Source organism: Notothenia coriiceps, unplaced genomic scaffold (assembly GCF_000735185.1).
Source record: "Notothenia coriiceps isolate Sejong01 unplaced genomic scaffold, NC01 NC01_scaffold00013590, whole genome shotgun sequence".
Taxonomy (NCBI): domain Eukaryota; kingdom Metazoa; phylum Chordata; class Actinopteri; order Perciformes; family Nototheniidae; genus Notothenia; species Notothenia coriiceps.
Window position 1 is genome coordinate 190081 of NW_011346291.1, and position 15964 is coordinate 206044.

Consider the following 15964-nt stretch of genomic DNA (forward strand, 5'->3'; position numbering starts at 1 on the left):
TATAGGATACTAATTTTCTAATTACAGTGGCGTCCTAAACCTTTTTAACGGTACGAAAATAGAAGTCATCTGCCTGATGTACAGTTACACTAAGAAACGTCCAGAGTGTTTTTTTAGATATCCTTTCGACGTCGACTAAGCCTTGCGACGACGAGTTCCAGGAGTGATTTGTGATATTTTCACGTAGTTGTAGTGAGGACAAGACTCAGAAATGTGACCGAAGGACACACAGTTTATTAACAAATTTCTTATGACGACGACCAAATTTCTTAACTTACCAAATCCGGGTTTCATGTACAAGACGGAGACGATTTTAATACTTGGTAGGTCTTGAGAGTCCAGAAGTCCTTGACCATCGAAAGACAGGGTCTCAGTCTGATTGTCCATTTCGTCACAGTCAATAATACGAGTTTATAGACTTTTTTGAGGGTCTTTTGGGACGTCAGGCGACGTGGACTTTGCTGAGAATGATTAAAATGTTAGGTCGACTTCTGAAAGAAAACGGGGTACGAAAATTAACTAATAAGTGTAGAATTTGACGTGACTGAAAATAATACATAAAAAGAAAATTACAATAAAATAATAAAACCGAAAGATTACTGATCAAAAATTTACTGTAAAAGAAAGGTAAAAGCATTTCGTGAAACTTAACGGAACACACTTTCCACGAGCTATATTTATTGAACGGAACGGAACGGAGTAACACATGTACGAACGGATACTTGCGGTATTAAAGGAAACATTTAACCATGTAATATTGACAAATGAGTCCTGGTTTAACAAGTATGACTTCTTTACACCTCGGATGGCGCTGGTATTTTAGGTGTATATTCGAATGTGTCGCTAGTCCTGTCACAAACCATTCTTATTTCGCCGGGTGCGGGTGCCTCTCCAGCTAGACTGACTCGTTCAGATTAAGAGATGGATGTTCAGACACAGGCTGACTGTCGAGGGCCGAGCCCGTTCCGTGACTGCGACTGCCCCCATTGGTTAGGTCGGGTAAAACCCCAACAAAGTAACATAGAGCTGTCTCTCCCCTGTTACAGGTGTATCAATGGCTCCTGTTTGTCATGACACTTCTTCGTCCTTACAGCATGTAGATAATTATTACATGCTGAGGTCCCCTTATAAAAAAAGATTAACAACAGCAACAACGAGGCAGAAGAAAATTTAGGAGGGTGACTTTTTTCTTTTCCTCGCGTCACGGTCAGGACCTGAACACCATGTGACTTGATCTGCTGGGAAGTCGTCGCAGGTAAGGTCTAAGAGTAGGAAGGAAAGTTAATAAATATGTTTTCCAAGTTTAACTTGAAACCGGAATTAGAGTTACACCCCCTTGTGTAAAGGGTGGTCCCTGTTTGCGTCTACCCGTCTAGGACGTTATGGCAGGACCAAAAAGGTCAGGTCTGAAAGGGGTGGACACACAGTGAAAGTGATGACTGTTGTCTCTGTCGCTCCTCCCCGTCTAACGTTCTTTCTTATAACACCTACCGGGCAGGCTCTAAGGTGGTGAATTATTGGTCTTTAGTGGTTAGAGGCAGTCGGAATCCTAAGGACGTTCCTTTTCCAGTCCGCAACGGTAGAGAGAGATATGTTCTTTTGGTGATTATTTAGTAACTGTTTTAATGTGACTGTTGAAACTCAGGTCAGAGTCCATGACTACACCTAGATTTCTGGCTTTATCTGTTGTTTTGAACATTGCAGACTGAAGCTTAGCGCTGACTTTTATACGTTCTGCCTTGGCTGACTTTTATACGTTCTGCCTCGGCTCCAAAAACCATTACCTCAGTTTTATCTTTGTTTAATTGGAGAAAGTTCTGACACATCTATTCATTGATTTGTTCAATGCACTTACTCAGTGTTTGAATTGGAGCATAGTCTCCTGGTGAAATGGTTATGTAAATTTGTGTGTCATCCGCATAGCTATGGTAACTTATTTTGTTATTTTTCATTATCTGAGCCAGTGGTAGCATGTAGATGTTAAAGAGAAGAGGCCCCAGGATGGAGCCTTGAAGAACCCCACATGTCATATTTGTCAACTCAGATGTGTATAAACAAAGTTGTTTCTATCCTTTACGTAGGATTCAAACCAATTTAGAACTGTTGCCGAAAGTCCCACCTAGTTTTCCAGTCGCTCTAATAATATGTTGTGGTCAACAGTGAGGAAAATAAATCGCGTAGTATTATTTTCTGAAAAAAGATTAAACGTCTTAAAGATTCATCCTCTGGGTACCATGGATTACCAAATGTCTTGGCATACCAAAAAAAGTATTCTCACATTGATGCTAGAAACAGTCAGGAAGGGACGTTAAAAATCTGTACCAACTTTTATTGCAATCCATTAAATAATTGTTAATTTCATATAGGCCAAAGTAGTGGACGTATGTCCATAGAAGTTTAGAGGGTCATAAAAGATGCATTTTCAAATTTAGCCCGCTTTGTTTGGACATGGCTACTCGTTCTCACAAACATACATATACAAATATCTCACTATCCTGAGGATTTCCATCAATGATGTGTGCGTGACTGTCTTCACTGGTATTCTGGGCCGTTTGACTTTTCACCTCTCCATCACTGCCCCCGCACATTCCCGTTCAGAGACTTCTCCAGACGACAAGCTTTCAATTCTACTCAACCCGAACAAGTCTTCTAAATGAGACAAAGTGTTGGGCCTCCATCGGGGGCGACAATATCCCCAAAACCACAGAGCGGCTCACAGCTCAGAGTGGCCAAAAGCACTGATAATGTAATCTTTTAGCTGTGTCTAATAATGTGACAAAAGGGTGTGCGTGGGTGTGAGACTTAGATAGAGGATCGAAATATATATGAAAGACCCTCTGGTGTTGAGGGCATGGTTTGAAAAGCCTGATTAACATGAGTGTGTTTCCTTTGTACCTTCTCTGTCGGAGTGTGTGTGAGTGTGTGTGAGTGATAGCCAGTGAATGAGATGCCCCTGGTCTTCGCCTGTCCTCCCTCGTGCTTCAGTGTAATTATCGGAGAGACTAACGAGCTTCTCTCCGCTAACGAGGCTGGCTTTTTATTAGAACTGCTAATTGCTCCATATCAAGGGAATGCTCTGGCTTTGTTTTCAGAAGCATTAGGAAACTGTACCTGTACAAGTTAGGTATTTGTGCGTATATTTGTGTATGAGTGTCTGCGATCTATACTGGTACTCTGCAAACATCTGCACTAAACAATAGAGAACTTAGAGAAGAGATAAAAAAAAAATGTATGTCCATTGACAGTAATATAATCGGCATGTATGATTCATATATTAATTGTTAAAATCATTGTTAAAGGAAAAATGGCAGATATGGAGATTTTGGCTTTCCTCTGATTTATATCAAAAATATATCGATTATCTTTTATGGAATTTAAACACATCACCCCGGACTTGGATTGACATACTTTCCAAATGTTCTGACATTGTATCGAGCATATGTGCACCTGTGCATATTGACTTTGCATTTCTCCAATGACCAACATTAACATGAGAGTTTGATGGAGATGTCAATCAAGCGCAGTGCTTGAGTAGTAGGCCAATCAAGCAAAAGTGAAAACACCTGCGTGGCTGTACCATATCTGCCGTAGCTCTCTCTAAGCAGATATTTTTCTTATCAGAGCAAGAAAAGCACAGGTGAAAGAAATGTAGCTGACACTGGCTCAGTTCAAGTGTCCCTGTAAGCCAGACCAGAGAGCCAGCAGGCACAATACTAATTTGGAAGGCAGTTGTTTCTCAGGACACCTGTGCTTTTCCTGCTATTTCGAGCCATAATGTCTATAATGAAAGCAGTCCTGTTTATGAAGATTAAGATTACACCCTGTTTATCAGTGATGGATTACATTTAGGCAAGATGGTTATCAATTGCTGCCTCTGGGACTCATTGCTACCAATTTTTGGTTTCTCATTTCAGATTTGAAAGTAGAACAATCTGACCATTGTAATACTTGATATGCTACATATGATCAGTGATTTTAATTCCCTCTGGAGAATAAACTTTTTTAGTACAGTATTATTTATAGTCACATCAATACAGTTTTTTGCTCACAAAATGTTAGTGGCAAATGAACACACTTTGCATTTTAAACAAGTACATCTGAGTTTTTTACGCCAACAGCCGGCAGTCCAGATGCAGTGAGGACCCTTATGACGAAGGGGAAACAAAGGAAAGCCATTAGAAGAGAAAGACTGCCAGCTCATTAAATGGGTTGTTATAATGTCAGCTGCAGGTAATTAGTCTGTCTTGGCTAGTCTTCATACAATAAAACAGGTTTTATTTGTAGTGCAATACACTATTAGTAATATCAGTTTTAACCCTTTGAAATAGAGGCTTGAAATTGTTCAGGAAAGAAAACATATTGACATGTTTTTAGCATAAGTACAAAAGACTCTTGAAATCTGGATAATCTAATAGCTTGTTTTGTCTGTAGGTCAGCAGATTGGGCAGGTAGAGGCTGTTTCTTTTTGCACCGTACTTATAATAGCCACAACTCAGTGGTGCACACTGGTGGACTTCACGGGGGGATTGGAAGTAATTATACTCTGGGACAGGCTGCGCCCTCACTGGATTTTGCTGTACCAGTTATTGAGTTAATGATACCACAGAGATCTAATAATATAGTAATATAGTTTGAGCTTAATACCCAAAATTACAGCTTGTAGCATAGAGTAAATATTTGAGATGAGGCCAGTTTTTCCATTGTATGTTGACTGTGTTTATCAAGACATGCAATTTTGTAACAGTAATAATATAGGGATGTTTTCTATGTGACGCATACTGTATTAACAGAAATACATTTGAGGTAAACTTGCAATTTTTTCTGATGCTTGTTAATATAAAACAATGCTGCCAAAACTATGTCTCCTGCATTGTAAAAACACACCCACACACACGCTCAAAATACTTCCTCAATTCATTATTTTGTCCCTGCACGACTATCATTACGGTCACACAGTGACTTAAGGGCTATCTGAGCTCCTGTTGCTTAGGTTACCCGTTATTGCCCCTCTCACTCAGTCTGGTCATGCGTGTCCCCATGCTGATTGGTCATGCCCTAAACTCCCTCAGCCTGGAGGATGATATCATCTAAAAGTGTGACATCTTTACTGAAGTCTCCGGCAGCAGCCATGTGTTGTTTTTATGCAGTGTGTTTACTGCTTCATGTCGTCATCCGCCAACACATCTTTGCTTTAATTTTAAAGACAGGTCACACATGTTAGGGTGCTGAATGACTTGTTCATGCCTGTTACTGCATGAACCTGTACAGTGGTGTTTATTTCCTGTGTACATTTGATGACTTTGTTAGGGATAAGACTTTAGTTTCCATCCCTGTCAGATTGTTATTTGATTTTTCTGCTTCATCGCAGTGATGAGTGAAGGAGTGGCTGACAGGATCCCTCACTGCAAAGGTCTTCATCCCAGTTCAAAGCCAACATTCAGTGATTACATGGACCAGTTTGAGCTGCTTCCTGCAGAGCTCCCAGGGTGAATCCTGTCTGAAATGTTGATGATGTTATTATCAAAGGTTTTTTAGATCCGCTTTCTGCTTATGCAGCATAAGTTATACACACATTTATTGTTATGTAGCACTTTCACCACACGATGATCACACAGAGCTCTCAGCTCTTTGGTTTAAGTTTCAGTGTGTGGGCGTATGTAAGAGCCTTTTAGAGAGGACGCCATTTTTTGCTGTTAGTAAACCAAGGTAGGATTGAGTAACTCTTTGTTGATTATGTCTGGACTCTCTCTTCATTCATGCACCATGCTTCCTTTTTTCCTTTAACTTGAGCTTACTGTTCCAGACAGCAGCTCATCTGCGGCTCAAAGCTCATGGACAGTGACCCAGTGTGGGTCAAAGGTCACTGAACGTGCCACAGATCAGCCAGAGCTGAGAATCATAAGTGAGGTTGATCTTAAATTACCTTCTGCCAAGCTTTTCTCTTTCTCTTAGTTTGAAGGAATTTGATGGGTGTTTTCTTGATAGGTCATGAAAACAAGTTAAACATCATTGAATCAACCTCCGAGGTACAGCATAGGACTTCTTTGGTATTGCTTCTTCTCAGTAGTAGTAGTAGTAGAACCTTTTTTTTATCCAGGAAAATCAATCAATCAATCAGTCATGTGAATTGATTGAAATGAGCCAGTTAAGATCATGCAAAGCTACAGTATATATCAAATTGACACGGCAGTTTAAATCAGATCCGATAGCAATTTGAGATATTAGTCTTAGTCTGTTGCCCTGCAAGCTAGATTTGCTTTGAGTAAAAAATGTTTAATGTAGCCTTTTGTATATTTTATGTTTGCCAAGTCCACATGATTTCTCCAATATCTGTGTGCAATCTCCAATAGTAAAACAACTCCCTGACCCCTTACAGACCGCCTACCCTCTTGTTCCTTAATATTCAGCTTTAAGAAAATTAGGCTGAGGATAAAAAGCCTTGCGTTGTGTCCAGTCAGCACCCCCTCCCGACAACCCAGACCAACCCCCCCTCCCTCTGCTGTTTTTCTCCTCCACACTGACACCAAGCTGCTGAGAGACCCTCAATATGAAAGCTCATTGGCTGTGTGTGTGTGTGTGTGTGTGTGTGTGTGTGTGTGTGTGTGTGTGTGTGTGTGTGTGTGTGTGTGTGTGTGTGTGTGTGTGTGTGCTTTCTTTGGTATGTGGACTAGAAGTGCCCATGGTAACCCGTAATCATTTTCCCACAGTCCTCTGTAGCTAACATAAAGGCTGAAATAATTGGCTTTTTCTGAAGTTGATCTCCAAACAGTGACCCGTGCAGAGACACTAACGTCACATTAAACGGTGCCAGAAGCACCATCAGCCTGCTGTGCACACAGAGATTTTATTGATATTCTGATTTTGTATCTGTCATCTTATTGCTGTTTCTCGCCTTACTATGTTTGCTTCTCCTATTGTTTGCAACGTGTTCACAGATAAGTATGTCCACTATCTTCAAACTGAAATGTTCCTTATTTCTCTGATAAGCGATTGCTTGTACCTGAATAAACATCAATCACTGCCTCAGGTGACACTTCAAAGTTGTAGCTTTTGAAGTCAAGGTAGTTACGATACAATAATAGTTATTGTCAGATGGAGTCTGACATTTTTCTTGCATCTCGGCAGCTCCTTTTGCAACGTATATAAGGACAAATATTTTTAAAAAGATACATGGAAACAGACATTTAACATAGCATCACATAACTGAAGAGAAACAGGCTCAAGACCTTCTATCGTACGTTTGACCTGGGATTTGACTTTGTATCTAATTTGAAGATTGACTGGTGCACAAATGAAAACTTCAGTCTGACCTTATTAAATCATAATATTATCAATCATCATTCTTATTTGACTTTTATTAATGATTATTAAAGTAATCTATCTTGCAAATCTCTGCCCTTGCTTAAAACCATATCACTCACTCATGCTGCCTTAAATAACATCAGTTTACGTCTGTAATATTAGAGACACAAACACAGTAGCAGGTTTGAGTTATGGAGTGTGACATAAACAGAGCGGAGTGAGGAAGAGACTGTAGGAGTGAAGTGGGACAGATGTCTTGCATCGTCATGGAGAATGTAAGAAAACACACAGCAAGTGTAATAAAATGCACAAAGCTTGGAGACAGCAGTGATTTAGTAACAAAGCTATGGCTGCCTCCGAAGATATTAACAAGAATCAGTTTCACATCTATGCAAAGAAATGCTAAATGTTTTACCACTGCTTTTTAGATCAAGCTCTTTTAACTTAATATTTTAAATGACAAATGATATTCATGCATGATAGCATGCGAGGTTGTTTATTATAATGAATACAAGTAGTATTTCCATTGCATTTCCATTGCTCCCTCTATGAATATGCTTCTTCTCGAATAATAACAACCACGTTTGTTTATATAATGTAAAAAAATGTACAGAATTGTTGTCACATATTCTCACTTTTTACCTGCTTGTTATACTGTCACTGAATCGTTGCCATTCAAAGAATAACTGTTTAAAATTGGCACAAAAAAAGCTTTATATGATAAAGCTTGTAATCGTTCTTTAGTTGTAGACGTTGCGCTCAGATGAGATGTTCACTTTCCACTCATCGCTTGGGGTGAGGAATAAATGCACATGCTCTCGTCATTTCTGCCTCTAAATGTCAAGGACATTTTTCTGCCATTTAAAAATAGATTCTCTATCTGAACTATACATTTGGTCCAAGGGAGGTCAAGGAATAATTAGAACATGAGATTCAGAAGAGGAAAAACATCCCTACAATCATCTCTGTGGTCACTATTGTGTGTTAGGCCTGTGTGTTTTCAACAAGAAATCTGTGCATCTGTGTACCTATATGGAGGTGCATTAAGTGTAAGCGATTTTGAAAATAAGAAGCCCGGAAGTTGTCAAATCTGAAAACTGTGCTATAAACGTGATCGCTCCAAATTGAAAAAGATGGTACAGCTCAGAAAACACATTTTGTTTCTGAGTGATGAACTTCTTCCCGCTCCTCAAGAATGGACATATGTATGCTTTGAAATGAACTCTATGACGGAGAGGGATTAAGAGAGGGGTTTGGTGGTTGCTAGGTGATGTGACAGGCATTCTGTTGCCATGGCAGGCTCCGTCACAGTGCTGATTTGTGCGTGAAACCTGCACCCAGAGTGTGTTGACACACTCTGTGTGTGTACATCGAGTCGTTTGGCAATATATTTCACACAAAAAAGTATCTGAAAGTGTTTACATGATAAATAAGGCAGGATGATCATCGATTTAAAAACATGCTGAACCACTGATGAGCAAATCTCTCATTGTCTCCTCTTTCTTCCTACATCTCTTTTTCAGCCATTAAACACTGTCTACTGTTTATATTTCCCCCCCCCCCTTTCTCCAGATGAGTAACAAGCGCTCCAACAGTTTCCGGAGGGCCATCCTGCAGGGGAGCCGGCAGCTGAAGGGCTGCAGTCTCAGAGATGAGGCGGGGCTGGGTCTGTCTCAGCGTCTGGTCCGACACGTCGCCTACGAGACGCTGCCCCGAGAGGTCGACCGCAAGTGGTACTATGACAGCTACACCTACTGTCCCCCACCCTGGCTCATCCTGGCTATCACCATTGCTGAGGTAAATAGTTTAGCAGGTTAAGACCAATATGTGTTCTTTAAGATCTCTTATTAAAGGTACGTGAGATTAATTTGACAACTTTTGGCATTATGAAGCAATTTTTTTAAAGAGCCAGCCCATACACAAGGGGTAACATGTACACAGAGTTAACAGTTATTTCAACTGTATGCATACCGTACAACACAAAACAATTGAATTATGTCATTAGTTTAAAAAAAAATTAATTATAAGACCTCTGTTCCGAGCACATCCAGAAGTATAGCATTTACTAGCAAAAGTCAGGAAAGCAGCTAGCCAATGTAAATATGGATGATGGCAATGCAAGAATGGACACATCATGTTTCAAAACAAGTAAGTTACATTAAACAAGTAATAACTTGACAAAATCATACCTAAAGTCCCGCATGATAACCTGCACTTCTCTGCATATTGCAGATTCTTACAATTCATTATGTGCAATATATATTTTCATCATCTCTTTTTAAATGTTTGTCATATGTCATTGTTTGTTCATATAAAACACATTACCTACAAAAAAATCGTGATATATAATTTGCTCTAATGTCATTTGGGTGTTTGGTGTTTGGGTTCCACTTTCATATAATCCCAAAAGCACTTTGGTCTTCTTTAAGATGTTGAGCATTATTTCTTATGTGTTGTATAGTGTGTAGACTGCTACCACTCCTCCTATAGTCACACACTATCCACCTGTGTTCCTCAGGTAGCCGTGTTCATGTACTATGGCTTCCAGCTGGACCGCCTGGTGCTGCAGGTGTCCAGCCCGTCCTTCCTGAAGAGCCCCTTACCGTATCACCCCCAGCTGCGAGCGCAGGCCTGGAGGTACCTCACCTACATTTTCATGCACACTGGGTGAGTTCACATTTCTCTATTTTCATGTGCTGTATTATCTCAAGAAAGAAATGCCACAATAACACATTTTTTATTTCTTAAATTGTTCACCTCATGTCATGTGATCAGGGGAGCGCGTGTGAGACAATGGGGAAATAACATATTGATAGTTTAACACAAACCTAACATATCTTTCATGCTCTGGTGGTTTTTGTTTATTGCATTTAAACATTCAGGGAGTGACAGCTTGTTGCATAATGATAAGCAACAAAACAACAAAAATACACAGTGCTATTCATTTCCAGCGAAACACACCATCTAAAAGCAATTAAATCCTTTTCAGTTATGAAGGTAAAATCCAGATGAGGGATTGGGACTTGTTACTGAGTCTTTGGATGCATTTTGTAAACGTAGATTAATTCACTATGAGCAAAGTTACACAACAAATAAGCAAGTGACAAAAATACTTAAAGTATCATGTTTTAAAAACAAGCATTATTTAATTGTTGGAACAATGTGTATATATCACAATACTGCTGTCATTTCTGAGTGCAGAGAACATTTATCACTATCATTTTATTAAAACCATCACGATACTTCCTTTTCTCTTCTTTTGGAGAGCTGATTCTTAATTTCTAGAGCTTTTTGATTGTTTACTGGCTGTGTGTTTTCAGTTTTTTTTTGTTTGTTTGTTGTTCTCTTCCCTCAAGTGAAGAGGTAAAAGTGGTATGCTGAAAGTGCAATATAAAAGGGACCTTAAAAACCTCTCCTCTGCTCTCCTCTCCCACTACAAGCACCAGCCTATTTTATTACCCGGTCAGGCAGGTCATCCAGGTTTAATTAACCTTCTGGGTAAATGTAGTCTCAGGCAATAGTGAGAAATAATAAAATGGTAATTTAATTAGGAGAACGTGGTAGGTGCCAGGGAGAGACGGTAGGGATGACGGTGTGTGATAGGATGAGACAGAGGGGATGAATATTAGGATAAAAGGAGGGAGGTGGTGTGTTTAACGTGCACTAATTACACAGGAACATATCGAAATGATTTAGGCACTCAAGGGAAGAGGCTTACAAAAGAGCTTTTGGGAATGAATTTGTGTCTACCAATGTGTCCAATTACAGTATGTGGTGTTGTATGATATTGCTGCTTCAGCTCCCATCTGAAAAGGGCTGTCCTGCTGCGAGGTAAAGCGGTGACAATATTCTGAAGATATGGTTCACTAAAACTGGTATAGATTTTTTTAGGTGGGCCTTTCTTTCTAGGTGGCATACATATGTTTTGCTGCTTCCCCCCATTTACAGCAGTTCATTGTTTTGCCCCCCTGCTGGTACTCCTGTCTGTTTCTCCAAACTGGGGGCGTGCTGACCGACATGTACTGTTGCCAATACACTGACAATGGATAGGTACCTCATAAAACCCCACTTCAAACAATTAAAACTAAACTAACTGGTCTAGCAGATTTTGTAGATGCGTGTTTCAAAAGGGTGATTGGGTTTTAATGCACACAACTTCTGAAATATGCGTGGCTCAACAAAAAAAACACTTTAAATAATTCAGTGAGTATAAACATTTAATTACTGGTTTAGATTTGATCCTTTGGGGTAGAGAAACATTACGTGTTGTTTTGCTGGTGGGGTAAACCATTTCAGCTAATTTGCTGATGCTGATCTGGTTTCCAATGGGACCTTCATTAGAAGGCACATCAAGACACATTTTTTAATGTCCCTGTATTTTAAATCCTACCACGAGGTACATTTCTCGTAAAAAATCCCTATTTGGAGAGATGGTGAGCATTGAGCTTCATAACACCAGCCTCCCTGTTGCTGATGGTGCTGTGTTAGTTAATGTGTGTCACACAAACAGCAAAAAGAAAGTGCCCCACTTCCTGTTACATAGGAAAAAATATCATTGACTTGTCCTCCAATTTCATATGTTCTAGGTTATGGAGGCAAAGTTACCCAAAATAGCTATGTTTATGTTTATATGTGGCAGTGATAAAATAACCTTTAGCATAGGTCAAGGAGATAAATAAAAAGCATGACACTATGTTTACACACACATACACACTGTCTTTCTCTCACACACATACACAAACCATGTAATCCTATCAACGGCTCAGAATGACTGATCCTTCCCAATTCTCAACACTAAAACAGAGTGTAAATATTGGCCCCGAAACATCCCTCAGCTACGCATTATGCAGACTGTCGTTTTTTTAGTTTTTTTTTACCTCTTTCTCATTCTGTGTCACAGACACAAAAACTGTGTGTGAGTAGCAGCTGCAAAACATTCAGGAAGATATTTCGAGATTCAAACCATGACTCTAAACATTTTCTAGCAAAAATGTTCTTTCCAGTTCGTCCTACTTCTTTTTAGCTGCCCTATGAAAAGTGTGGCCTATAATCATACATTATACTCCATTAGTACAATCTAAAATCAGGTTTCTTTTGAGGGAACTCAAAACTGTCTCAGTTTGATGCAAGTTTCCCTGAGATCAGCTCTTGAATTGTGCGGTGAACTCAACTAATTGTAAAAGTTCAGCTGTAGTTTGGAGCTGGGGATAAAAGAAAAAAGATAACAGCGCCTTTGTCGAGCGCACTGAAAGACACCATGGTCATCCGGACACAATAGGATCTCTCATGGGTTTCCACAGATCTGCCTGACAGTGCAGCCCATCCCTCACAGCCTCATTAGCACTATAGAAATAGATAGCGTCTGTTGTGTGGAGTGGAGTTGTCCTTGTGCATTTGGACAGCCCTCTCCCAGTTAATCAATATCCCTTATTGTCTCTCTGATCACTGGAACGATCCTCTCTGTCGGCTCTTTAGAAGAAGTGGCTGGGTTGTTTTAAACTAAATAGATTATCAGCCTTGTCTTGTTTTTCCCTCCTGTCTGTATTGGGGGATTGTGTGTGTGCTTGCTTGTTTGTTTGTGTGAATATCAATGTTCATTTCTAGGATGTAGAAGCTGTCTGTTGAATGAATGCACAGTCAGGGCACACAGCATTCATCGGTTCTGTTTGTTAAACTGACAAACGAGTAAAAAAAGAAAGAGTCATCTCTCTTTCTACCACTTTAATTCTGTCATCTCTCTCTCTTTGCGCAATGTGAAATAGAAATGACACTATAATTGGGACTGAGGCAGTAAACAGAGGAGAGCAGTGATTGAAGCGAGTGAGAGACAATGAGGAAGATTATGAGAGGGAGGGGAAAGGATTATTCTGTGACACCCGAATCTGTCTGTGCTGCTCACTGAGGTTGGCTGGAAGGACTTTCACGTGTGTGTGTGTGTGTGTGTGTGTGTGTGTGTGCGTGCGTGCGTGCGTGCGTGTGTGTCTGTGTGGAACAGAAGCAGGTAATAATGTTATTACATGTTAGACGCTTTTATCCAAAGCGACTTACATACTCAATACTGTGGGCAATCCCCACAGGAGCAATTTGGGGTGAAGTGTCTTGATCCAGGGACACAACGACATGCTGACTGCAGTGGGGTTTGAACCTGTGACCCCCTGGTCCCAACACCAAGGCTCTATCAACACGCCTCCCTGTTATAATAAAAACGATAGACTCTTACGCTCTATGAAGGTAATATCAATCTAAACCAGACGGATATAACGTTATCTGTGGCAAACTGTATGCTTATAGATTTCCTCTAATATTGCTTCAGTTGTTTGTTTTATTAAACGTGTGCCAATTGTGGGGGAAACTTCTGTGTAGCAATGCAGGAGGAGTCACCGACTCAGGAAGGAGACACGGGGAGAGCTGGAGCTTTGATGTCAAACACTGATGGTTTATTTAGGAGCTTCGGCCGGAGAATTCACAAAACAAGTCCAAGAGTCAGAGGTTCTGACTTCACGGTAGAGTTGCCACATCAATTCTGAAGAACTCTACCCCAGAGCCATGTATTTAACTAGTTCAGAGAGAATAATCAACATGGTGCATAACAAGATAGAATCATAACACTTCTATCAGCTGACGCCAACAGGCAGGAACAGGGAGACAGAACACTGAGAGCACAGCAGCCAAGGTTACAGGTGCGTGTGCTCAGTCAGGACAGTGTGAACTGATAAACTGGGTCAAAGTTATGGGCCTTGGAAAATATTTCCCCAACACCAATCATCTGGGTTACCCTTTTTTCTCTTTCCGTTTTCTGTTCATGTCTGCAGTATTTATAATTTGAAATGGTTTTTTGATTTGATCACAGTTCATGTTTTATCACTGTCTGGTGCCAGAGTTGAGTGTGTTTCCTGTCTATCATCTAACACCTCACCCCCATGAGGAATCAGAAGCATGTTGTCTGTTCAGAGCTTATACACACATCCATGTCTTTAGATTTTGACCATTCTACTAACAGGGGAATTATTTCATTTTCAAGCTGATTGTGATTGCAAGAATGTGTACAAGTCTAAATAAGTGCAGTATGGTCAGAAAGATTATGAAAGAAATAGACTCAATTACATGGTGAGTATTGGCAGTTTTCTTTTGCTGTTTTAGAAGCTACTATAGGTACTTTTTTCCCTCTCCTGAGATACATTAATTGGTATCATTTACTAAATGAAAGTGTTTTTTACTTTATTTCAGACCCTTTTAGCCCTTGGATCAACAACTAATACCAAATGACCATAACTACCAATATCAGTTTACTTTCTATCATTACATTTCTGTTGTTATTGTGGCCATATTTTCTTGAGATGTATGATTAAATATGGATTTAATAGAGTGTGTGTGTGTGTGTCTTTTACAGAATTGAGCACCTGAGCCTGAACATGGCCATGCAGCTGCTGGTGGGAGTCCCTCTAGAAATGGTCCACGGAGCCCTGCGGATTGGATTGGTCTACGTGTGTGGTGTGCTGGCAGGTGGGCCTGTCCTCTCACACACACATGCAACAATTACAATCCCACTTATGCCGACATTTCCCTGCCTTTTATCTACACACTCACTCTACCCCAGAGACAAAACAAACACACACTATAGAGTTTAGCCTTTCCACTGCATCGTTGTTCCATCTGCTTGTTGTATGTTTTTCGTGAATTGAACGGCCTATCAAGTTGCAGACGGCCTGTTGGTGGACACTGGTCAATGAGAACATTTTGATTGTGTGAGTGTGTGCGTGGGGTGTTCAAGATCAGGGCAGATGGCCTTGTGTTTCTGTTTTCATGGCAGACGTGCTGGGATGTAGGGGGTTGTCAGTGCCCCATCAAAGCCTTTTCATCCCCCTACGGTCATGTACAATAGAGCAGAGCAGAGAGAGTGAAATCTCAAATGGAGCCCAATCATAAGAACACAATCAGGAGAACACACAAGCACACACACATGGTATTAGTGAAATAGCAGGGTCAGTGTGAAATGTAGGGATGAAGAGGGGGAAGAGGGGAGATGGATTCATAAGTGTTAATAAGTCTGAGAGGGTTTGGAGAGGGGGACCAGGATATGAGAAACGTGGGGATGGGAGAGAAGTGGAAGTGGGTGAGATTAGGGAGAAACAGAGCGAGCAACTGCATATATGAAAGAGAAGCAAGCACACAGCGAAATGTTACTTCTCCATTCCTACTTCCCTGTCAACCTCAGGCACTGGGGCAATATCAGGATTGAGCCTAGTTCAGCAGAGAATGTAAGCTCTGATTTTCTTTACTGAAGAAGTACAAACAACAGTCATCCACTCCACCATGTATTTGTGTCATTCACCCCATAACAAATATTGTAGGAATAAAAAAAAGTATTTGGTTCCCAGGGATGACACTATCAGCTTTGAGGTTGCTGGAGTGGAATCATTGGGATACTTTTTGAAATCAGTGTTTTCAGCCGAAATCGTGATGCCTTGTGGCAGTGAGTAGGGGATGTGTATTGGGTGGTACTGATGTCAAGGGACAGGAGAGAGGATTGTGGAATATTAATTGCAGATAGTGAGATTTTATATAAATATTCATGAAAACGATGTGTCTATTTCTCTCTCTCCATGTCTGAGTGTGTGTGTGTGTGTGTGTGTGTGTGTGTGTGTGTGTGTGTGTGTGTGTG

At 40.4% G+C, this 15964-nt stretch overlaps 1 protein-coding gene across 1 annotated transcript in view; it reads left to right on the forward strand.

The window, feature by feature from the left end:
- Positions 1 to 15964, forward strand: part of rhbdl3 (rhomboid, veinlet-like 3 (Drosophila)) — a 35137-nt gene that overhangs the window by 4161 nt on the left and 15012 nt on the right. Inside the window, exons 2-4 of the mRNA XM_010774116.1 lie at positions 8875 to 9099; positions 9821 to 9969; positions 14693 to 14805. Of these exons, the coding sequence (XP_010772418.1) occupies positions 8875 to 9099; positions 9821 to 9969; positions 14693 to 14805 (487 nt within the window). The remainder of the gene's footprint in view (positions 1 to 8874; positions 9100 to 9820; positions 9970 to 14692; positions 14806 to 15964) is intronic.